Source organism: Populus nigra, chromosome 5 (genome assembly GCF_951802175.1).
Source record: "Populus nigra chromosome 5, ddPopNigr1.1, whole genome shotgun sequence".
Taxonomy (NCBI): domain Eukaryota; kingdom Viridiplantae; phylum Streptophyta; class Magnoliopsida; order Malpighiales; family Salicaceae; genus Populus; species Populus nigra.
Genome location: NC_084856.1, coordinates 22,961,151 through 22,981,234, shown reverse-complemented (window position 1 = coordinate 22,981,234; position 20,084 = coordinate 22,961,151). Strand labels below are relative to the sequence as shown.

General features: G+C 35.7%; 2 protein-coding genes across 4 annotated transcripts; both read left to right on the top strand.

Annotated features, from left to right (window-relative positions):
- The first annotated feature begins 1,340 nt into the window (after nt 1-1,340).
- LOC133693098 (solute carrier family 40 member 3, chloroplastic) lies at nt 1,341-7,116 on the top strand. The gene is made up of 14 exons (XM_062114220.1): nt 1,341-1,863; nt 2,450-2,663; nt 2,785-2,848; nt 3,365-3,489; nt 3,572-3,661; nt 3,744-3,920; nt 4,026-4,100; nt 4,295-4,396; nt 4,473-4,590; nt 4,671-4,817; nt 5,255-5,361; nt 5,450-5,563; nt 5,828-6,167; nt 6,790-7,116. Exons 1-13 carry the CDS (start codon nt 1,715-1,717, stop codon nt 6,119-6,121), a joined length of 1,776 nt encoding a protein of 591 aa, XP_061970204.1. The 5' UTR covers nt 1,341-1,714; the 3' UTR covers nt 6,122-6,167; nt 6,790-7,116.
- Nucleotides 7,117-11,387: 4,271 nt separating this feature from the next.
- Nucleotides 11,388-15,096, top strand: LOC133694137 (uncharacterized). Of its 3 annotated transcripts, XM_062115590.1 has the most exons (10): nt 11,388-11,750; nt 12,270-12,797; nt 12,876-12,941; nt 13,127-13,293; nt 13,410-13,566; nt 13,662-13,749; nt 13,829-14,232; nt 14,351-14,455; nt 14,527-14,779; nt 14,917-15,096. In XM_062115590.1, exons 1-10 carry the CDS (start codon nt 11,619-11,621, stop codon nt 14,946-14,948), a joined length of 1,932 nt encoding a protein of 643 aa, XP_061971574.1. In that variant the 5' UTR covers nt 11,388-11,618; the 3' UTR covers nt 14,949-15,096. The 3 variants fall into 3 exon arrangements, with proteins under 3 accessions (XP_061971574.1, XP_061971572.1, XP_061971573.1); XM_062115588.1 differs by having other exon boundaries at nt 11,389-11,750; nt 14,527-15,096; XM_062115589.1 differs by having other exon boundaries at nt 11,390-11,750; nt 13,665-13,749; nt 14,527-15,096.
- Nucleotides 15,097-20,084: the final 4,988 nt, after the last annotated feature.

Genomic DNA, 20,084 nt, shown 5'->3' with positions numbered 1-20,084 from the left:
CACATTAATGCATGCTCCTAAACATGGCTTAATCTACGTGAAGATTTTCAACAACATCCTTCTTCGACCAAATCTATTTTTAGTGAGACAAATCTTCAGTTATTTTTGCTCTCTTTTAGAGGGCAGGGCTCAGTATGCTACGGTCTTAGTGAGACAAGCTTTTACATATAGAACATGGTCCATATTTAATTACAACCCAATTGGGGAATAAAACACATTTTAATAAGATGACCTATATCAAAGATTCAAAATAGCCCATCTAACAACAGTATGTACGCATATGATTAGCGCTCCACAGTCAAAATTATAATTATAAAAGTCAATATTATAATTATAAAATCTGGGCCAACCTAGTTAATTTTAGACCTAAAATATCTTGGATTAAAGAAAAAATAAAAAATAAAAACCTATCTAACTTATTTAAAAACTAGGTTAATTTGATTAACTAAGTCTAACTTGGGTTTATTAGTTAAAATAATATTATTTGATTTTTCTTTAATAATTATTTGGGATTCAATTCTCTTAACTTTAACTCGGGTCTTATCTTTTTTTTTTGGAATCGAGGAATTCTCACTCTCCGGAAAATGCACTTTGTGGGCCCAGGTGAGCGAGTAAAATCCCGGCTGTCCCAGGCTCTTACAAGAGGTGCACGCCCTGACTCGAACTCGAGATTTACTGTGCAGATCTCAAGCTCTTTGTCATCACGCTACGCCTCTTGAGAACAACTCGGGTCTTATCCCTATCAAGTTTTATAACTATATACTCAAATTTAAAAAATTTCATAGTTGCCACTTTTTTTTCTTGTTAACATGCTATTTGTAACTTATTCTCCTCTATAATTGAATTTAATTATAAGTTTACATTTGAATTCAATTTATAAATAAATTGAATTTATATATTTAAAAAAGATAAATTGTAATTTATTTTATTTTATATATTACCTTTGTCATTTTCATTTTATTCTTTTAAAGGGTTTTTTTTTAAAGGTGAATATTTAAAATAATAATTAATTTTAATATTAATTTATCCTATTTAAATCATAAAGATAGACCTCTAGCTCATTTTTATATTATTTTTTAAAATTAAATTTTTAACCCATAATATAATCATAAATATAAAAATTCATTAAAACTTTTGGAATTAAATTCAATTCAACGAAGGTTGCTGTAATATTGCGATTTGGTCTTGATTCTCAAAGCCCTTAGTTTTTGTGAAACTTTGAATGGCAGCATGGCTAGTTCTAGTTGGCAGCTAAGAGCCCACCAAAACCTAGCCCACAGAAACTTCTAAAATAAAATAATAATAATAAAAAAAAACCCAAAAGCAATAGTGAGCGAGTCATCAAAACTAGTAGCCACACAAGCAAGCAAAGCAAGCAGCATGCAAACTCCCACTTGAAGTTGAACTGTCCGCCTGTATTACAAAACCAAGCCACCATAGTCCACATAGATAAGGTTGTTCTTTCACCTAATCCCATCAAAAAACCTTTCATCCTTAGGAATCCCATATAAAAAAGACCACATTTTTACTCTCTGATTATCAAAACTTGACACCTTTATTTCTCTCATGAAACCAAACCCAATAAAATTTAGCCAAAAGGGTCCTTGAATTTTGAATTTCTTCGAGGCTGCATGAGTATTCAAGACTTGTACAGTACTAATTGTTTTTTCTTCAAGTTTGTTAACTTGAATTTGTTAAAGTTGAAGTCTTTCTCATGGCTATGGTCACAGTTTCACAGTCTTTCAATTTTCATGGATTCTTTGTTAGAAAAGCCTCTTTATTGCCATCATCTGCTTCGAGAGTTCGCTATAGCATCAATGATCGAAGATGGTTGAATTTAGATTCAGCTTCAAGTTCTTGCAGGTAGTTTTGTTTATTAGATATTTGGATTTTGTTTGGTGTGCTTGGTTGTTGAGTAAGTGAAGGAAATGAGAGAATTTGGGTATATTGAGGATTAATTATTGATTCTTGGGAGTTTTGCTCATCTGGGTTTTGGAGATTTAGTCGGTTTTTGGCTTGTAATTTTTCCTGGAAATGGTGAAATTTGAAAGTTGTGTGGTGTTTGGTTGCTGATAAAATGCAAATGAGGAAAGGAAAATATTGGATATCAGTTTGTATATTGGTGTGCGTAATTCTGTTATTGATTTAACTTGAATTGAATTGTTACATTTTGAAACCGGAAGAACTTAACAATTGGGCTGCTTTAAGTTCTTTTTCTAAGCAATTGTTAAGAAAAAGTTTTCTTTCTTCTGGACCTATATTTAGCTGCTTATAACTTCTGGTTCTAAATTTTTATGCCTTTATATATATATATATATTCTCGATGTCTCTATAAGCCCAGCTGATAGGAATAATTCTGAGAATTTAGAAACCTGCACAAATTTTGCTTGAATCAGCTGGAAAATCAAGTGTTTGATGAATGTTCTAATAAGCAAATTAAATATTGCAGGTTCAGGAATTTAAATTCAAGGTGCTCAATAACAAATACTGACTTGCACTTGAGCAATGTTCTCACTGAGGATGAGGCACCACAAGATTTATCGGCTGCCGAGTGTGACTGTTCAACCCCCATTGTTCATCTCAAAACAGATATCCTTGAGAGTGAATCTCTTAGCTTACTAGCTGAGACAACTTATGTGGATAGTGTTTTGACAGCGTTGCCTGTATGTCTGTTGGCTTTTTTGTTCCTTTGTTATTTGATTCTTAAGTTGAGATCCCTCTCCATATTATGATTGTCAAGTATCAGCATATTATTCTCTCATTGCTCTGTTGTTTTTGTCCTAGGTTTTATCAGAGGAGGAGCAGAATGCCCTTGCAGCAACTCCAGCCCATCCAGTTGGATTGTATGGTAAGTTTAAGGTTCTTCTGCCTCTACATAACTAAGCACTGTTGTTAGCTTGAAAGATGTGAATGTGCTTAGAGTCAAACTATGTGTTACATTCTCCCTAATCATATTTGTGCCCTCAGTTTCCTGTGTCATGTGCCACTGGTGCTTTCTGAAATGATGTTGACGTGTTCCTTTGTGTCATGCAGATTGGAGATCCCAGTCTCTTAGGTTGAAATCAGATTTTGATCCTATAATTTTTTTTGTTTAAGAAAAATAAAAGTTTTTTTTTAATCAGCATCTAGGTGATTCTATATTGGAACCTAATGGTGGAAGACCATTAATTTGCCTGATATTGCAGCTTTACTGCTCAGAAGGTGTTTTGTTTCTCTGGTCTGCTCGTGTCCTTATAATAGTTCTTCACCTTTTATCAAAATCATTGGCTGTGTTTTGCATGATGATGCTTTTTTGTCCTGTTAAAATAGAAATACATCCAGTTAATGTAAGATCATCATAACATGAAAGACTTGTGTGTTGCAGCACTTTATGCTAGTTCTCTAGCTGGAAATTTAGTGGAACAGCTGTGGAATTTTGCTTGGCCTTCTGCTATTGCGTTGCTTCATCCTAGCCTTCTACCAGTGGCGGTCATGTGTTTCTTCAGTAAGGTTGTGATTTTGCAATACATTAAACTGGATTCCTTTATTTGTAGCTTCAGGAATACTTTCTAACTGGCAATGTGTTTAACAGCTCGCCATAATTGTTGGTGGCCCTTTGGTTGGCAAACTCATGGATTATTCTCCCAGAGTACCTGCATATATGGGTTTAAATGTTGTCCAGGTAATTTTTATAACACCATACATCCTAGCTGGATATAGACTATCTCTTGCAGTTCTTTTCTTTATTATTCTGTTTATGTCAGGCAGCTGCACAGTTGTTATCTGCAACAATGATAATTCATGCACATACTGTTTCTCCTACTTCTGTGTCATCTGTTCTTCTCCGTCCATGGTTTATCATACTTGTGTTAGCGGGGGCTGTCGAGAGGCTATGTGGAGTAGCTACAGGGGTTGCTGTGGAGCGTGATTGGGTCATACTGGTATTGTCTTTCTGTGCAGTCATTATTGCCAGATTCTTTAATGGTTATTGTTTCAATCTCCTGGAAACTTTAGCAATCTCTAATGCAGTGTCCTTGTGTGTACAGTTAGCAGGAATGAATAGGCCTATTGCACTCGCACAAGCAAATGCTGTTCTTAATCGAATTGATCTTATCTGTGAGGTGTGCACGGACTTGTATAAGTATGACAATAGTATAGTTTCTCAATACATATGCCATGAACTGCATGTACCTGTAAATCAGTTCACTTCCATTGTTACTTCAGACATATAACATAAAATCAATTTGAACTTTCATAATAGGTATCAATTATGGAAATTTACTACTAGTAGATCTCTCATTACACATGATTGCAGATAGCTGGAGCATCAGTATTTGGAATTCTTCTCTCCAAATATGAGCCAGTGACTTGCTTGAAGTTTGCTGCTGCTTCAATGATCTGGTCGTTACCAGTCATGGTAATCACTTTCCTGCTATCTTCCTAGTTTAAAGAGTGTTCTGCTGTCATTTCTGACACCTTAATCCATTTCTCAGATTGGTCTCACATGGTTAACCAACAAGCTAGCCACCGGGGTTCTTGACCGTCCAAGATCTTGTCAAACCTGCTGTGGAGAATCTTCTGAAGAAGCTGCGGTTGATGCTGGCAGTATAGGTAAAAGTTAATGCCATTGACATTCTCAAGTTAGGTCACTGTTCTAGCTAACTTCATGGATTTTTTTTCTGAATAACCAGTGGATAGAGGTCTGGAAACTATCAAGCTTGGGTGGAAGGAATACATGCAGCAGCCCGTTCTTCCTGCAAGCCTTGCCTACGTGCTCCTCTTCTTCAATGTTGTTCTTGCTCCAAGCAGTTTGATGACAGCATTTTTGACACAGCGTGGTACTTTACAAACTCTTTGCACAATTATTATGCAATTATCTTTATTATTAGAGAATTTTAGGCAAGTCTTAAAAGGGCTTTTTACAATTAGCATCACTGAGATTTTGTTGTGGTATACTTGATTTCTTAAATCACCATATGCAATCATCTTCTTTTTTCAAATGCACACGTGTATACATTGATTAGAAACTATAGTCATTGTATTGGATGGTTGTTTTTGCTTTATTTAATGAAGTTAGTCACTGCAAACTTTGCTATGTCAGCAGAAAGCAAAAGAAGTGATTTTCATGCACTGACACAATTTCATTTTTCTTTTGGTTTTGAAATGCTGATACTTGGAGATTCACTTCAAATTGTCTATGAGCTTTTCTGTATCAAACAATTTTCTGACTTATTTGAATTCCATGCTAACTCCAAGAAACCATATTGTTCAACAGGAGTTAATCCATCTGTAATAGGGGGCTTCAGTGGATTATGTGCTTTCATGGGTGTTGCAGCAACATTTCTGTCAGCCACCTTGGTCAAGCAACTTGGCATTTTAAAGGTTACATCCTCTGCTTGTTGTACTTGTTACAAGTCACCTAGTATTTGCTGCTCTGCTCTGGCTCTTATAGTTTTCTGTCTTCAACCAGGCTGGAGCAGCTGGACTTGTATTTCAGGCTTCTCTTCTCTCCTTAGCTGTTGCTGTGTATTGGAGTGGGTCTCTCTCTCAGCAGAGCCCTGTACTCTTCTTCTTGGGATTGATTGTAAGCATTTTCATTTATTTGTGTGTTTGTTTTCAATTCTAACTTCAGAATTGCTATCACACGTATACTTTTAAAATTTATCAAAATGGAAAACTTCTTATAAACTTATCAAGTAAATCAAGTCTTTTAGAATTCCTTAACAAACACATGCTGTTGATGCTGATAGATGATGCTCGTGTCCCTGCCCATAAATTCTTGCTTTTCATTAATACTAAGCTGTTAGTTCAGGTTTCTGAGAAAAAATTGATCAACCTCTATATGCAGGTATTATCAAGGCTGGGACACATGTCATATGATGTTGTGGGAGCACAGATTCTTCAAACTGGGATCCCAACATCCAAAGCAAATCTTATAGGCACAACAGAAGTTTCTGTTGCAAGTTTGGCAGAGTCTGTAATGTTGGGAGTTGCAATAATAGCAAATGATGCTTCACATTTTGGATTTTTGGCGATGCTATCTCTTTTATCAGTGGTTGGGGCAGCATGGATGTTCTGCCGATTGTTGTTGAATCCAACGGATGAACAGAGAAGTCTTTTTGCAGTAGAATCCAACACATGAACAAACGAACATCTTTACTCTTTTGAGCCTCACTTTAATTCTTAGTGTAAGTATTTATTTTTCCACACGTGCTATATTGATTAAGTTGATAGCGTAACTCTTAATGTTGCATGATGCATATTTTGTCTTTATCATCTTTTGATCATCTCCAATTCAAAAATTGGTGAGTCGTGACTATTAGGGAAGGTCTTCAATATAATTCTCCCATCAAACTTCCAAAATTTTATTATCCTAAGTAGGTCTTTTTTCAAGTTGGCATGAAATATAAAGTTTCCATTCACTTTTATTACCATGTGTTGTTCTCCAGTCTAGCAATTATCGCCCGAGTGCTGAAGGCTTCACACATTTGGCTAGATGTTATTAGAAACTGTTGAGAATGGCACATAGATATATACCAGTCCGTACACTGGAATGTCTTGTTTCCTGACAAGTTGGTAGACTTGAAATTAAACTAAATTTCCATAATAGATGACTATATAAACTTTTGTTTTCCTTTTTAAAAGAATGGTTTTGAGCTCGTTGATGGTGGTAGATATGCTGCTCTGAGGATATAGAGGGCTGGCTGGAAAAAAGAAAAAAAAAAAAATATTCCTTCATAGATTTTCAGTTGTTTTGCTGAACTGAAATATCACCTTATCTAACAATCTCTACTTCTGATTTGTGAACAGTTGCAGCCATTTGAGTTACAGAATGCAGAGGCTTTTTGACTTAAACAGGAGCTAGGATTTAGCTGTAATACCCTTCAGGGTTGCTATGAAAATTTTCCCAGAAGAAAGCTTGAGGTATATCTGTTTCAGTAGTCACTTCCTGCTCGTCATTGCTATAATGGTAATGTTTATTGTTTGGTCTATAGCATGCCTTCTGTATTATATTCTACGATGTACATGACAAGCTTCAAACAAAGTTCTATTCTCACTGGGCATATCCTACTTCACACGCACAAACATGTAAACCAACTTGTAAATCATTGATCAATCCAATTCTTTTACATGACATTATAGTCTGGTTCTGGTTTTCTTTAGCCTCTAATCAGTCTTCATGGAAGGACATGTTGCCCTAAACCAAATAGGGCTAACCTCAAAAAATGCCTCCCAACATCAATTTTGACTCCAAGTCGTGGATTGGACTTGCCAAGTCTACTGGTTTAGAGGCTGATTAGACAGTCATCAGATTGACTCGCCAAGCTGGCCAGGTTTAATAACACTTGTTGGGAGGGAAAGTCCTTGATTCAATAAAGCAGGGAAAGCCTTCCTTGAATATAATATAGCAGCTTAGTGTGCCGTTCTGTGTAGGATATTGGTTAATGTAGTTTCAGTCAACTGCACGTACCCGTCACGCTGGGGCATTCCTATTCATTGGAAACAGTCCCACAGTTATTGTGTTGCTTTCAATGCTGATTAATGTTAATGGCTAAGGTATTCTAGTACGATTTTTCGCACAATCAAATAGAACTTTAGATAGACCATACCATTTTCACTCAAAAGTATTATTAATGGGAGATTTCTCTTCTTATATCCAATTCATTAACCTCTTGACTCAACACTTCAAAGTTACTGCAATCAGCTTTTCCACATATCGAAGTGGGATGGTTTAAGTGCCCATTTATTGTAATGCCGTGTTTCAAACTGTGTTTTGCTTTTAAAAATATGTATATGTGCTTCTGTTCCTTGGATGTGTGTGGATTGAGAAATTGCAATGTTCCTTTCCTATGAGACTGTAGATTATAAAAGCTATTTAATTATTTTATGAAAACAGCAAGACCATCAAATAATTTTCCAACCATTCTCTTACTTGACAATAGTGAAAAACATCAGACACCTCTCCCTCCCTCCCACCCTCGATTGGATAGATGTCTTTCTTTTCTTTTCACTTCAAAAGGCCATTTCTTTTCATCTTTCAAGAAAAGCAGGAGAGAAGGAAAGAAAGTGAGGAAAGGAAGAAAGAGGATCGATTTTAATATTAAATGAAGAATTATAAATATTAATAGAACATTTCCTTTGAGTTCTTATCGGTGTCATCATATAGTTTTAGTTTTATTTTTAAACTTGGTTTGAAAAAACCTATACACGACTAAACTTACAGGAGGAGGAAAATAGCAAGACCCTCCCCAATAATTTCCTGCCATTCTTTACTTGACAACAGTGAAAAACATCAGAGGACACATCTGCCTCCCTCGATTGGATAGGTGTCATTCTTCTCTTTTCACTTCAAAAGTCCATTTCTTTTTTTCTTTCAAGAAAGCAAGAGAGAAAAGAAAAGAAAGCGAGGAAGAGAAGAAAGAAAAGGGTTTGATTTCAAGTTACAAAGCTTCTAGGGAGAGAGGGCCAGAGACATACACGAGAATCAAGACATGGCAAAGACAAAATGGGTCAGTCAGTAACACAAACACACACACACACACACACACACAGAGGGCCATTTTTAATCTTAAACTGAAGCTCTCCCGTGTTTATCGCTTGTATTTACGCCTTGTTATTTATTTCTTTCTTTCTTTCTTTTCTTCATCACAGCAACTTCACTGCCTCTGTCACTTGTCAACTCAACATGCATTTAACTGTTTCTGGGCCTGCTTGATTTCTTCTCATCGTATGTGATGACACAAAGATACTTTCATGATATAAATAAGTTCCCCCCCCCCCCCCCCGAAATAGCCCATCTGAAATTAAAAAAGAAAAGAAGCAAACTCCCACAGCTAGACAAAAATAAATAGTACACTTCAAGTAGTTGTGTTAACAGTACTAGGAATGGTGCAGTCCTTGGAATTGAAAAAAAAGATAGTGTAGGTTACGCTAATTAAATGTAATGCAACCTTAAAAAAAAATGAAAATTCCGTTAAATTTCTGTTATTGTTCCATGGAAAATGATTTTTTTGCTATTTAAATTTTTATATATTTATTTATTATTAGAAAAGTTGATTAATGTAAAATAGTTTCTGGTCAAAAGAAAATTCAACTTGTTTTTTAAAAAAGTATTTTATTTTTTATTTTAGGTAGAATTCAATTTACAAAAATTGTAAAAAAATTAAAAATATCTTGTTATTTGTTAATTATATTAAATTTAATCATTAATCTTTGATTTATATATATATATATAACATTAATATATCAAAACCATTGAAAAATATCAAATTGATATTATTTACATGGTTTCTTTATGATCTTCATGTATTGATATAAAAAATTAAAAACTTATATTATATATAAAATATTATTTTAATATATTTTTAATTAAAAAACACGATACTGAAACATTAATCACTTAAGATTTAAAATTTTCAATAGCCAAAAATAAAAATAAAAAAGAAATAAAGAAGATGGAATTCACGCGCTAAAACTCAAGTTCGTTCAACTTGAATAATCACATTGTAGAGACAGATTATTTTTAAAATTCATTTAATGTCAATTGTGTAATAATTGTTTTTCTATCTTGAATGGTGAGTATGATTAGCTAGAAAAGTCGTCCATCCTGAGCAAGATTAATCATTAGATTAAAATAGGAAGACAACTATAGCCTATGAATTATATGTCATTGTTTTTTTTTTTTTTTTGAGAAAAGAATAAGCAAAATCAATGGTTTTTCTTTACTTCTTTTCCCATGTGAAGGGGAGACAGCTAAAATCCTTAAATTTGACACCAGTTAAGACGTCAAGACTATATCAAAAAAGGAGAGAGGATAAATATACCCCTTAAAGTTTATATATTCTCAATTTGATTTCTCTCAAAGTATATTTTCCAATCAAACCCCCACGTTGTTCAAATTTAAATTGAATATTGAACATGAATTAATTAGACGGGGGTTTGAATTACACAACGTTTTGATCACTTCATAACTTAATTCAAGAAATTGTTACGTTGAGAGATTTATATTTTATTTGGTGTTGCTTCTCAACATGTTTTTTTTTTATATAATAAAAATTAATATAAAAAGGTATCAAAAGTGGGCTTAATAGAAAATGGGATAATAGTTGGAGGGTGAAATTCTCATGTAAAAGTAGTTTGGAGCTACGAAAACAGAAGATATTAAGGGGAAAAAAAGGGGAATCCCAGCAATAATATTTCACGAATGGCGAGGTGAATGGCTTCCATGTGCATGACTTGTCATATTATTTAGGATCATCGAGTTTTTAAAGAATTAATTTTTTTATATTTTTAAATAATTTTGATATATTTATCTCAAAAATAATTTTTTTAAAATAAAAAAATTATTTTAATATATTTCTAAATAAAAAATTCTTTAAATTATAATTATAATCACAATTCGAAACCGGCTATAAGCTCTAAGGTATATATCCACCCTACAGAGCTAGGTGAAACTTATTCTTCCTAGTAAAATAAGGGGAAGACTTTAATATTTATCACTAAAGTATTTTTTAATTCTTAACTTAAGCATTCTTGACATTTCTAATTCAGTCTTTAATCGGTTTTTTATTAATTTTCTCATCAATTTGATTTTCCAAATTGACATCTTTTTATAGCTCAAACTATCCAGTTTAGATGGGAAATATTCATAAACAGTGGAAACATGACCCAATTGAGAAATGTCTTAAGCATTTGGGACCTAATTGATAAAATATGTTGTCTTGGAACTCAATTGAGAATGGATATATACATCAGTGACTAACTCGAGATTCCCTTAAAATACTATACAAGGTTAAATTGCGTTGGGCTTAGTGCTTCTTTCATCTTTCAAGAACCTCCAAGCCTTTTGAGAGAAACAACACCATGCTCATTTCCCAAAACTAAAAAGAATTTGGACAACACAAAGCCCCCACACTTCTCCCAAAGATCCTTGAGAATTGACATTTCTTGATCCACATTGATAACCCACCTTGAAAATTAGGATGATGGAGGGAGAGAGAAAGAGGGTAAACTTCACTTCCATCAATCCCAATATCATACTCACAAAAGAGAGAAATAGCATGTGAGTTTAGCAGAATGGAAAACCAAGAAAAAAGCTCCTCAAACTTCTCACACTTCCTCCATCATTTCCCAGAACCATAGCCCCCACCCTCCATCATTTTCAGTTAGACAAAACTGTGAAAGTAAACAAACCAAAAAATAAAAAATCATTAAGAATGTAAAAAAATACACTCAAGAGTCATGTTTCCATGATTTACATCACTTTTGTAGTCTTATTATACATATAATATCTTTAAGCCTATACACTTATGTTATTTGATGGTTTACTATACGAACAATAAAGTGTAGAAATACTTTACATTTAAAGAAAATTTGTTTAAAATGGTATAGGGTTTATATGGCAAAAAAAAAAAAAGCTCCTTTCACCACTACCTTCTGTTGATGTTGGTTGCCACAGTTACCCATCTTTTCATGTCTATTGACACTGATAGTTGATATATCACTTGGTTTGTTCATGTTCACTTTTGACTCGCTTTATATTTCTCTCTTCAACTTTCTTTATCATCACCAAGCCTTGTGTTGAACTAGAAATAAATAAAGCCTTTCAGCTCAGGAGAAAAAAAGGGAGAAGACTAGTAATGGGGTCTTTGGGACATGAAGCTTCAAAGAAGATGGAAATGTGGCTCTATCCTAAGGTTTCAGGATTTAATCCTTCTGAAAGATGGGGTCACTCTGCTTGCTACTCTCATGGTGTTGTTTATGTCTTTGGGGTATGTCTAATCTTCTAACAACATCAACTTTATATTTCATAATGCATAGAGAAATTTCTCTTTGTTCAACTAGATGTAATTTTTGTGTGTGTTGGTGGCCACTATTTATAGTTTTTTCTCTGTCAAAACTTGTAGCTGTAAATCTTGTTTCCCTTTGTTCTTTATGTACAACATTAGGCAAAGTAGACATACTTTCTTCATGTATTTTAGTTTTTTGCTATTTTTTTTGTTCTTCTGCTCATTGTTGAAAATGTTGTCTGAAGTTTCTCTATTTAGTGTGGCAATTAGTATTTGGTAGGAAGATGATTACTATACATATCCTGCTTTCTAGATATAGATAAGTTTATTAAAAGCTGTGGCTGTTGCTTTCTTGGTGAAATATGGCTCTGTCTACTATTTAAGTAATGTGTTTTCTAGAAAGAAATATCTAATTGCTTTGTGAACTGCTAGCAAATTGATTATGCTGTTACTCAGTTTCAATTTCTTCACTGAATTGTGATATTTGTTTCATCATTTCAGGGATGTTGTGGGGGTCTTGATTTCAGTGATGTTCTAATGCTAAATCTCGATACAATGGTTTGGAACACTCTGGCAACCACAGGTCAAGGGCCTGGTCCAAGAGACAGCCACAGTGCTGTTCTTGTGGGGCGTCAAATGATTGTGTTTGGGGGCACTAATGGCTCTAAGAAGGTGAATGATCTTCATATATTGGATCTTGGGACCAAGGAGTGGATAAGCCCTGAATGCAAAGGGACTCCTCCTTTGCCTCGTGAAAGTCACACTGCAACTTTGATTGGTGATGATAGAATCATGGTGTTTGGGGGAAGTGGAGAAGGTGAAGCAAATTATTTAAATGATTTGCATGTTTTAGACCTCAAGTCCATGAGATGGACCTCTCCAGAGGTTAAGGGCAGTATTCCGGCTCCTAGGGATAGTCACAGTGCGGTTGAAATCGGTAATAAGCTTTTTGTGTACGGTGGTGATCGTGGTGATAGGTATCACGGTGATGTGGATGTGCTTGATACAGATACAATGACTTGGACAAAGGCATTAGCTTCACTTACTCTATTTTACTCTAGAATTTCGTGGACTTGAAGCAATGACAATGGTTTTTATTTTTAACAGCTTGTTGTGCAAGGATCTTCGCCAGGTGTTCGAGCAGGTCATGCTTCTGTGAATATTGGAACAAAGGCAAGTCATGGCACTAAAATAGATTTGAAAATTAGACTAGTTTTTCTTCGGAATGTTATACCCTATTCTGTTGTCTGTGCTATTGATGCTCACCTGTTTTTGCTTGAAGGCTTTGATTCTTCGATGCTCCTTTACCAATTATTGGCTTTCAAAAAGAGATTTAATGTGCTCTTCATGGTCTGCAGCTTTATGTCATTGGGGGTGTTGGGGACAAACATTACTACAATGATGTTTGGGTGCTTGATGTGAGTACTTGTTCATGGACTCAACTTGATATATCTGGCCAGCAACCTCAAGGGAGGTTTTCTCACACTGCGATTGTCACCGACTTGGATATTGTCATCTATGGAGGGTAATTGAAAGTTTTTGTTTTGCATCTGCAGCTTCTGTTCTCAACACTGCCTCCCATAATCTTCATGTGTCTCTTAATTCAATTCTGTATGTATGTATGCATGCATGTATGTGCAGGTGCAGAGAGGATGAGCGTCCTCTCAATCAGTTGTTGGTCTTGCAACTTGGAGCAGAACATCCCAATGGTCGATACAACATTTCCATGTGCAAGATCTTTGGACAACATTGGAATCAAGAAAAGAGAAGATTTCTCCCAGGATCAGAAGATATTTCGGTAACTAAACTATTTACTCTCAAAATGCAAACACTTGGCCTCCTGTTAAATATGCCTGTTCAAGTTGGGAGGGTTATTAATTTTTTTCTGTGAAGCAGTCAATGTTTCTGGGAAACAATGAAATAGACATGAAGGGCTCATATGAATCAGAAGAATCAAAGCAACCTTTTCAGTTCAGTTCAGGTAGTTTAATAACAAAAACCTTGTCCTGAGTAGCACGGATGAAGGCTTCGAACATAATTAACTCCAACGCTCCTTTCAGATACTCTGCATCATAAGAAGATAATTAGACCTACAAATTCAAAAGCATGGGAGATTGATTTAGAACAAGAAGAGCATTCTCTTTCACCCTCTCACCATTCATCTCCATCTCAGTCCGACCAAGAACAGATACCGGTTCAGAAATCAGTTGATTCCCTCACATCTTGCAAAGGACTTAATTTCTTTAGGCAGTTAAACAAAATTCCAAGAAATTACCAGGCTGATAGTGTTGCAAGTAATCAGAAACTACCTAGACTTGTGATTCAAAAAACCCGGCACAGGCTCCAAGTTTCAAGAGAGAATAAAAGAGTAGAACAATATGTTCATGCTGGGTTTGGCAGGCAAGGAACACCATTCCCAGCAGTGGAACATAGACCAATGGAGCCAGGGTGTATTCAAAACCTGGTAAATCATTAAGTTGATATGTGCAATGCAAAACATTGTCGATTACAATTTTTCTTGTCTTTGTTTTTCTTCCTGTTCTGCTAATACATGCTTTTCACTTTCTTCTCGTTCGCCATAGGTTGGTGCTGAGGTTCGAGGTAAAGTTGATGGAGCCTTCGACTCAGGCCTTCTAATGACTGCAACTGTCAATGGGAAGCTTTTCAGAGGGGTCTTGTTTTCACCTGTAAGCTCCTCATTACTTCCTCATTTGCAGTATATTTCGAACTCGTATTGAAACCTAATTTTATCTATCAGGCACCTGGTTTCGTATCGAGAGGGGCAATTCTAGCTCAAAATCATGCATCACCAGCAACTCAAATCCCCATTGTTCATCAATTTCCAAACTCCAATCATATTGATACCTTGAAGCCTTCTCATCATCCAACAACATTCTCAGGACAAGAATCCAGTCATAGTTCTCGACAAACTCAAGTGACCAGAACATATCCAGTAATCAGAGCTGCTCCATCATTAGCCAAAGAATCAAATCCAAGAAGTGATCTTCAAGGTGTGGTTCTAACACTAGGAGGACCTGCAAGTGGTCATGCATGACCAATCTGAAGTTCAAAATGTGTGGTAATTAATTCCATTTCGCCTTGTATATCTAAACTAATTTTCCCATTTTATGATGGTGATAAAATTCAGGCTTAAAGAGTTGGGCAATTTGGCTAGTCTGAACTCCAAGCCGGTCTTTTGTGCTAACCATCAGGGCAATTGTAAGTTTTCTGTAATATTAAGAGCTTAAGTGACACATTTTGATCCGATCTCAGTCTAGTTAGTGTTAACTAATGATTCAATGATATCTACAAATGTTGGAAGTTTGTATACACCTGCTTAATTAAATTGTTGATAAATTCTAAATGTTTTCAATAGCAAAGTACGTGATTGAACACTTAATTACGCAAACATGTTCGTTTAAGTTGAAGAATTTGGACCTACACCCTTCGCATAATTGAATTACCAGAACCAAATGCATGTTAAGCAGTTCATTAGACTGTGTTCACGTGGATTCAGCGATTGAGTGGACCATTGCCATGCAGACTAGACCCTGCATGGCTGTTGGGTGGTTCTTGGCTGTCATTCATGTCTACGCTCTTTCAGAATTTATGTTGTCCTTAAAAAAAAACCTGTTGATCATTTCATGGTGTAAAGGATTATTGTTGCAGACTGTTAAATTTCACTCAAGTTTTCATTCCGAACTTTTTTTTTTGTTTTTTTTAGGAGATTGATGTAGTTGATCCGGTTAAGAAAAAAGCAAGCTCAAAGAAAAACGTAATTCTATATATATATAAAAAAAGCTCTCCACAACTAGAGTTCTAATTTTTTTTTTACTGAAATTTAATCTTGATATGATATAGGTTTTTACAATATAAAATCCAAAATTAAACTAGAACCGTGAAAAGATTAAAAAAATAACAAATTGGCTCAAACAACTTCTTTCAAGCCTACACATACCTTTTATAGAATAAAACCATAGAATCTCCTAATTAAATATGAGAATGATTTCCATGAGGTGAAATTAAAATTTAAACTTTTTTAGCTAGACTAGTCATTTTGCACCAATTTGTTTTTTTTTCTTAAGTTAGCCCAGTTATATATGTTCATATTATGAGTTTATTGGGTTTTATATATATGATCTAATTGTGATAAATCTACAATTGACTATTAATAATTATCAAATTATTCAAACCTATCTGCATTAGATATTGTTACTTAATTCAGAATTTAGATTAAAAATTTTGATGAGTTTGTTTTAAAGGGTTGTAAAATCAATCAATTATGTGATTTCTTTTCATCTTATCATATAATTTGTTTATGTAATTAAACAAATTATATAAATTATATAAATATAAAATCTTTGTGTTTCTTTATGAAATTAGTTTCAAGCGATTTAAAATGAGATTTTTAGAGAATTCATTGGTTTTTTTTATACAAAAAAAACCGTATAAACTTCAAGTGATTACATAAACTTTTTGTTAACTAAAAATGAATAAAAATTATAATATTGCTATGATAGAGATGAGACTAGCTTGAGAGGAGCCTCGAAGTTTGAGGACTTTTATGAAATGTTTTTTTTTAAAAAATAGAGTCCCAGTGGATCCCAAGAAGTACAAGATTTTAATTGGTTTAATAAAGACATGGATCTCATACACACCTTGGAAATGTAAGAGCACAGCGCCCGCGCATCTCGCGCGATACTGTCCTAAAACCCCCCACAGGGAGAAAGAGAGGGTAAAAAGAGTCACAATCAACCGTCTGATCTGTCCCCACGTCATGATTTTTGATTGAGGATTATTTACGAAATTTTACTTATTGTCACTGCCTGTCTTATCATTTCGGAAATGACATCTATCCTCTCCTTGTGACTGCGTCATCCATGAAAAATTAAGGGTAAATTGCATTTTAAGCCCTATATATTCATTTAAATTACACTTTGGTCCCTATACTTTTCCATTTCACCTCTCACGCATGCCTCCAAAGAGTTCCAATACGGTCCTTGAAGAATGAAGACCCACCATCATTTTCTCTCACTTTTTTTCGTGTCCTTTCTTATCTATTGTCTTTTCTCTCAAATCCCCATGATATTTTCCCAGCAAAAAAGCTTTAAATATTAGGAGAAGATATTTAAATTAAAATATGGCCCGTTATTATGTTCTGTTTGATAGAGAAGAATGGATTTTACGTGGAAATAAAATCGAAAGGTTGTATGAATTCCATCGTTTGGGAAATAGGAGTGAAATTAAGGAAGAAAAATTCCCGTAAGGACCAACTAATCTTTGTCTCTACAAAACTACAGAAAATTGAGAGGAAATTGCAAGTGAAATTTAATGATAAGTTGTATCAATGTTATTACTCTAATTTTATTTATTATCTTTTTAATACATGCTATTCTTGATCTAAAAATCAACCTTTCATCCTCTATTTGATTTCATATTTGTTTTAACTCAATTCACACTTGTTTCTTTTAGAGTTGTTTCCTGAGTTTTGATTTGTGTTAACTATTTAATTTAGATTAAGCTGGGATTATCTTATCTATTTATTTTTCAGTAACTAAAATACTTGTTAAGCTAGGATATAAGTCTATATAAAAAAGCCAAAGGTGTAGGGAACATTCAAGAATTAAACAACAAGAAATTATCAAACACCTTTCAGAACTTTCTTAACCTATCAATCTATGCCTTCTCCTATTGCGTTTCGATTATAAATGGGCTGGGACTAATACATTGGCTGTGGAGTTTTGATGAAGTTGGCTTCAACTAGATTTTCGTGATGATAAATCTCTACAATGTTTGTTTCTGCTCCTTAAAATGGCTACTGCTATGGGCTAGAAAGTCAAAGACAGGTTCTGTTGATCTTGCTTATCAAACAAAGGACAAAATTCCTTTTAAATATTGGTTGAAGTTGGCTATAAAGTTTTCCGTTGAGGTAAGTTGTGATTGCCTATGCTGGATGGAAAAGAGAGTACTGGAGAAGGATGAGAACATATATCTTGGAGGGCAAAAAGCTAGGGTTCCACTCGAAGAAGATACAATAGAGAGAGGGTAAGGAGCTTTGATTTCTATGTTCAGTTTGTTGGAATATTGCCAATTATATGGCTGCCATTGTCAAAGAAGATGGCTGCAATAGTTTGGTAAGTTTGGCAGCCACCATTATTGACAAAAGAGTAAGAGGAGCTGCCATGGATGCCTATAAATAGAGGCATATGTTAGAGAGCAAAATAAGAGAGTTAAGAGAGAGTGTAGAGCCAAAGATGTGAGAAATGTAGGAGAGAGTGGGCTGCCAAGGCAGCCAGCAGTAGCTGCCATTACAGCACTGAAAAGAGAGAAATAGAGTGAGGTTGAGAGTTGCCAAAGAGGGGATGATTCCTCCTCCTCTATTGTTGTAAATCTTGTTCTCTCCCTATATAATGCAATGGCTTCTCCCGTGGATGTAGGCGGTTTGCCGAACCACGTTAAATATTGTGTCAGTGTGCTTAGCCTCCAATGGGCAAATATCAGAACATCACCGGTCGGAATTCCCTACAATTGGTATCAGAGCCTATGGTTTGAAGTGGTGTTTGATTTTTGCTCAAAAATAAAAGTTGTCAAAATTGTATTTTGACCATACCACTGTGTAGAGGAGGAAGAGACGAAGCCACTGGTGAAAACGGCGTCGAAATCGGACGTCGAAAACTTGCGCCACGCGTCTTCTTCACCCGGATGAGTTGACCCGACCCGAATACCAGTTGACCTGACCCATGTGACTGACCCGGATAAAGATGATGTCAGCATGTACAGTAGACATGCCAGGGATGATGTCATCCTGATGTAACTGTGACATCAGCATGTACAGTAGCATGCCATGTCAGCGCCCAGTCAACAGCCACGTCAGCACAGTGGAACCACCTGCCACGTCATCAGCCTCGAGCCGAGCTGAGTTGAGCCGAGCCGAATGGAGCCGAGCTGAGTTGGAGCCGAGCCACGAGCTGAGGGATAGGATCCAGCGTAGCTAATCCTATGTGCAACTGGATCTGAGATTGAATCTGAGCCGTTCATTAGGCCAGAATTGTTTTGATCAAATCTTAGCCGTCTGAAATGCGATTTGGACGATTTCAGACTTGTTTCCAGCTAATTTGATCGTTCCGGATGCAATGGTACGGTCCGATCATTGCGATTGAGACTGAAAATGGTGGTGGTGAATTATTGAAAGAGATTGCCCGATGAAGAGGCATTTGAAGGTCATCATGGTGGTCGATGGAGATGAAGAAGGAGAAAGTGCTCATGTTTGCCCAATTACATGTGCTGAACTACTAAGTGGGGAGAAAGTTTAATTGCCTTGAAGGAAGGCAAAATTGGGATGCTCTGGACACCCGATCATGTGGACGATTTGAGGTGGAGAGTGGAAATTGATGAAGACTAATCTTGACGAATCTAAGAACTGGCAGTCTCGCCAGATGTTGAGAAATCAGGTATAAAACCGAGATACCCCAGATCACTTGTAAAGGAAAGCCGCAATAAAGCTAGCAAATGGTTGTATATACGAAAAGGCAGTACGGTGGATAGATACGTTCTAAGAAGTTCTGTCTAGGAGATTGGGTTTTAAGCGGGACCAGTGTGACCCCTCCAAATCTTTCCTGGGAACTTGTTTAGTTGAAGGATCATCCACACAGTACTATTTTTGTATATGTAATAGTTTGTAATGAAACTGTTGAAGACTAGCAAGATGACGGCACAAAGGAACAGTTGGGTTCCGTATGTTCAAGGATCTGATGGAGTGGTGATTTCTCCAAAGAAGTTAGATTCGGTGACTGTAATTTCTCGAAGGGAGAATTAATGAAGACCCTGATAATGGAAGAGAAATACAACAAGGGATTAAGATTGGCACTCTATTTTGACTTGGATAAATGTTGTGACAGGATGAGCTGCTGTCAAACATAAAAGCAAGGAATAGGGAGAAATCTGGAGAACCGAAATTGCACGAGAGCACACGGAGATTGTGCAGGAGTACCCGTAGGATCCAACGAGGTACTGTAATGAGACGATAGGTGCAAGGAGAAGAAGAGTTCCTAGATGAAGCTCAGAGCAGAGACTGTGTGAAAAAGTTGTACAACAGGAAGTCTCTTGTGCTCTTGATAAAGGCAACAAGCGAGGACCTTTCCAATGCATGCAATGATGGAAAGATGAGCTATTGCAGAAGCACCTAATTAAGAGGGTGCGACCGCCGATGAAAGGCGAAGACACCAAAGAGAGTTGGTGTGGGTGGAGCTATCAAGCAGAAAGGCATAGAAGCTCCAAACATAGAAAATGAGATGGAAGATTGCGAAGAGTGCACCG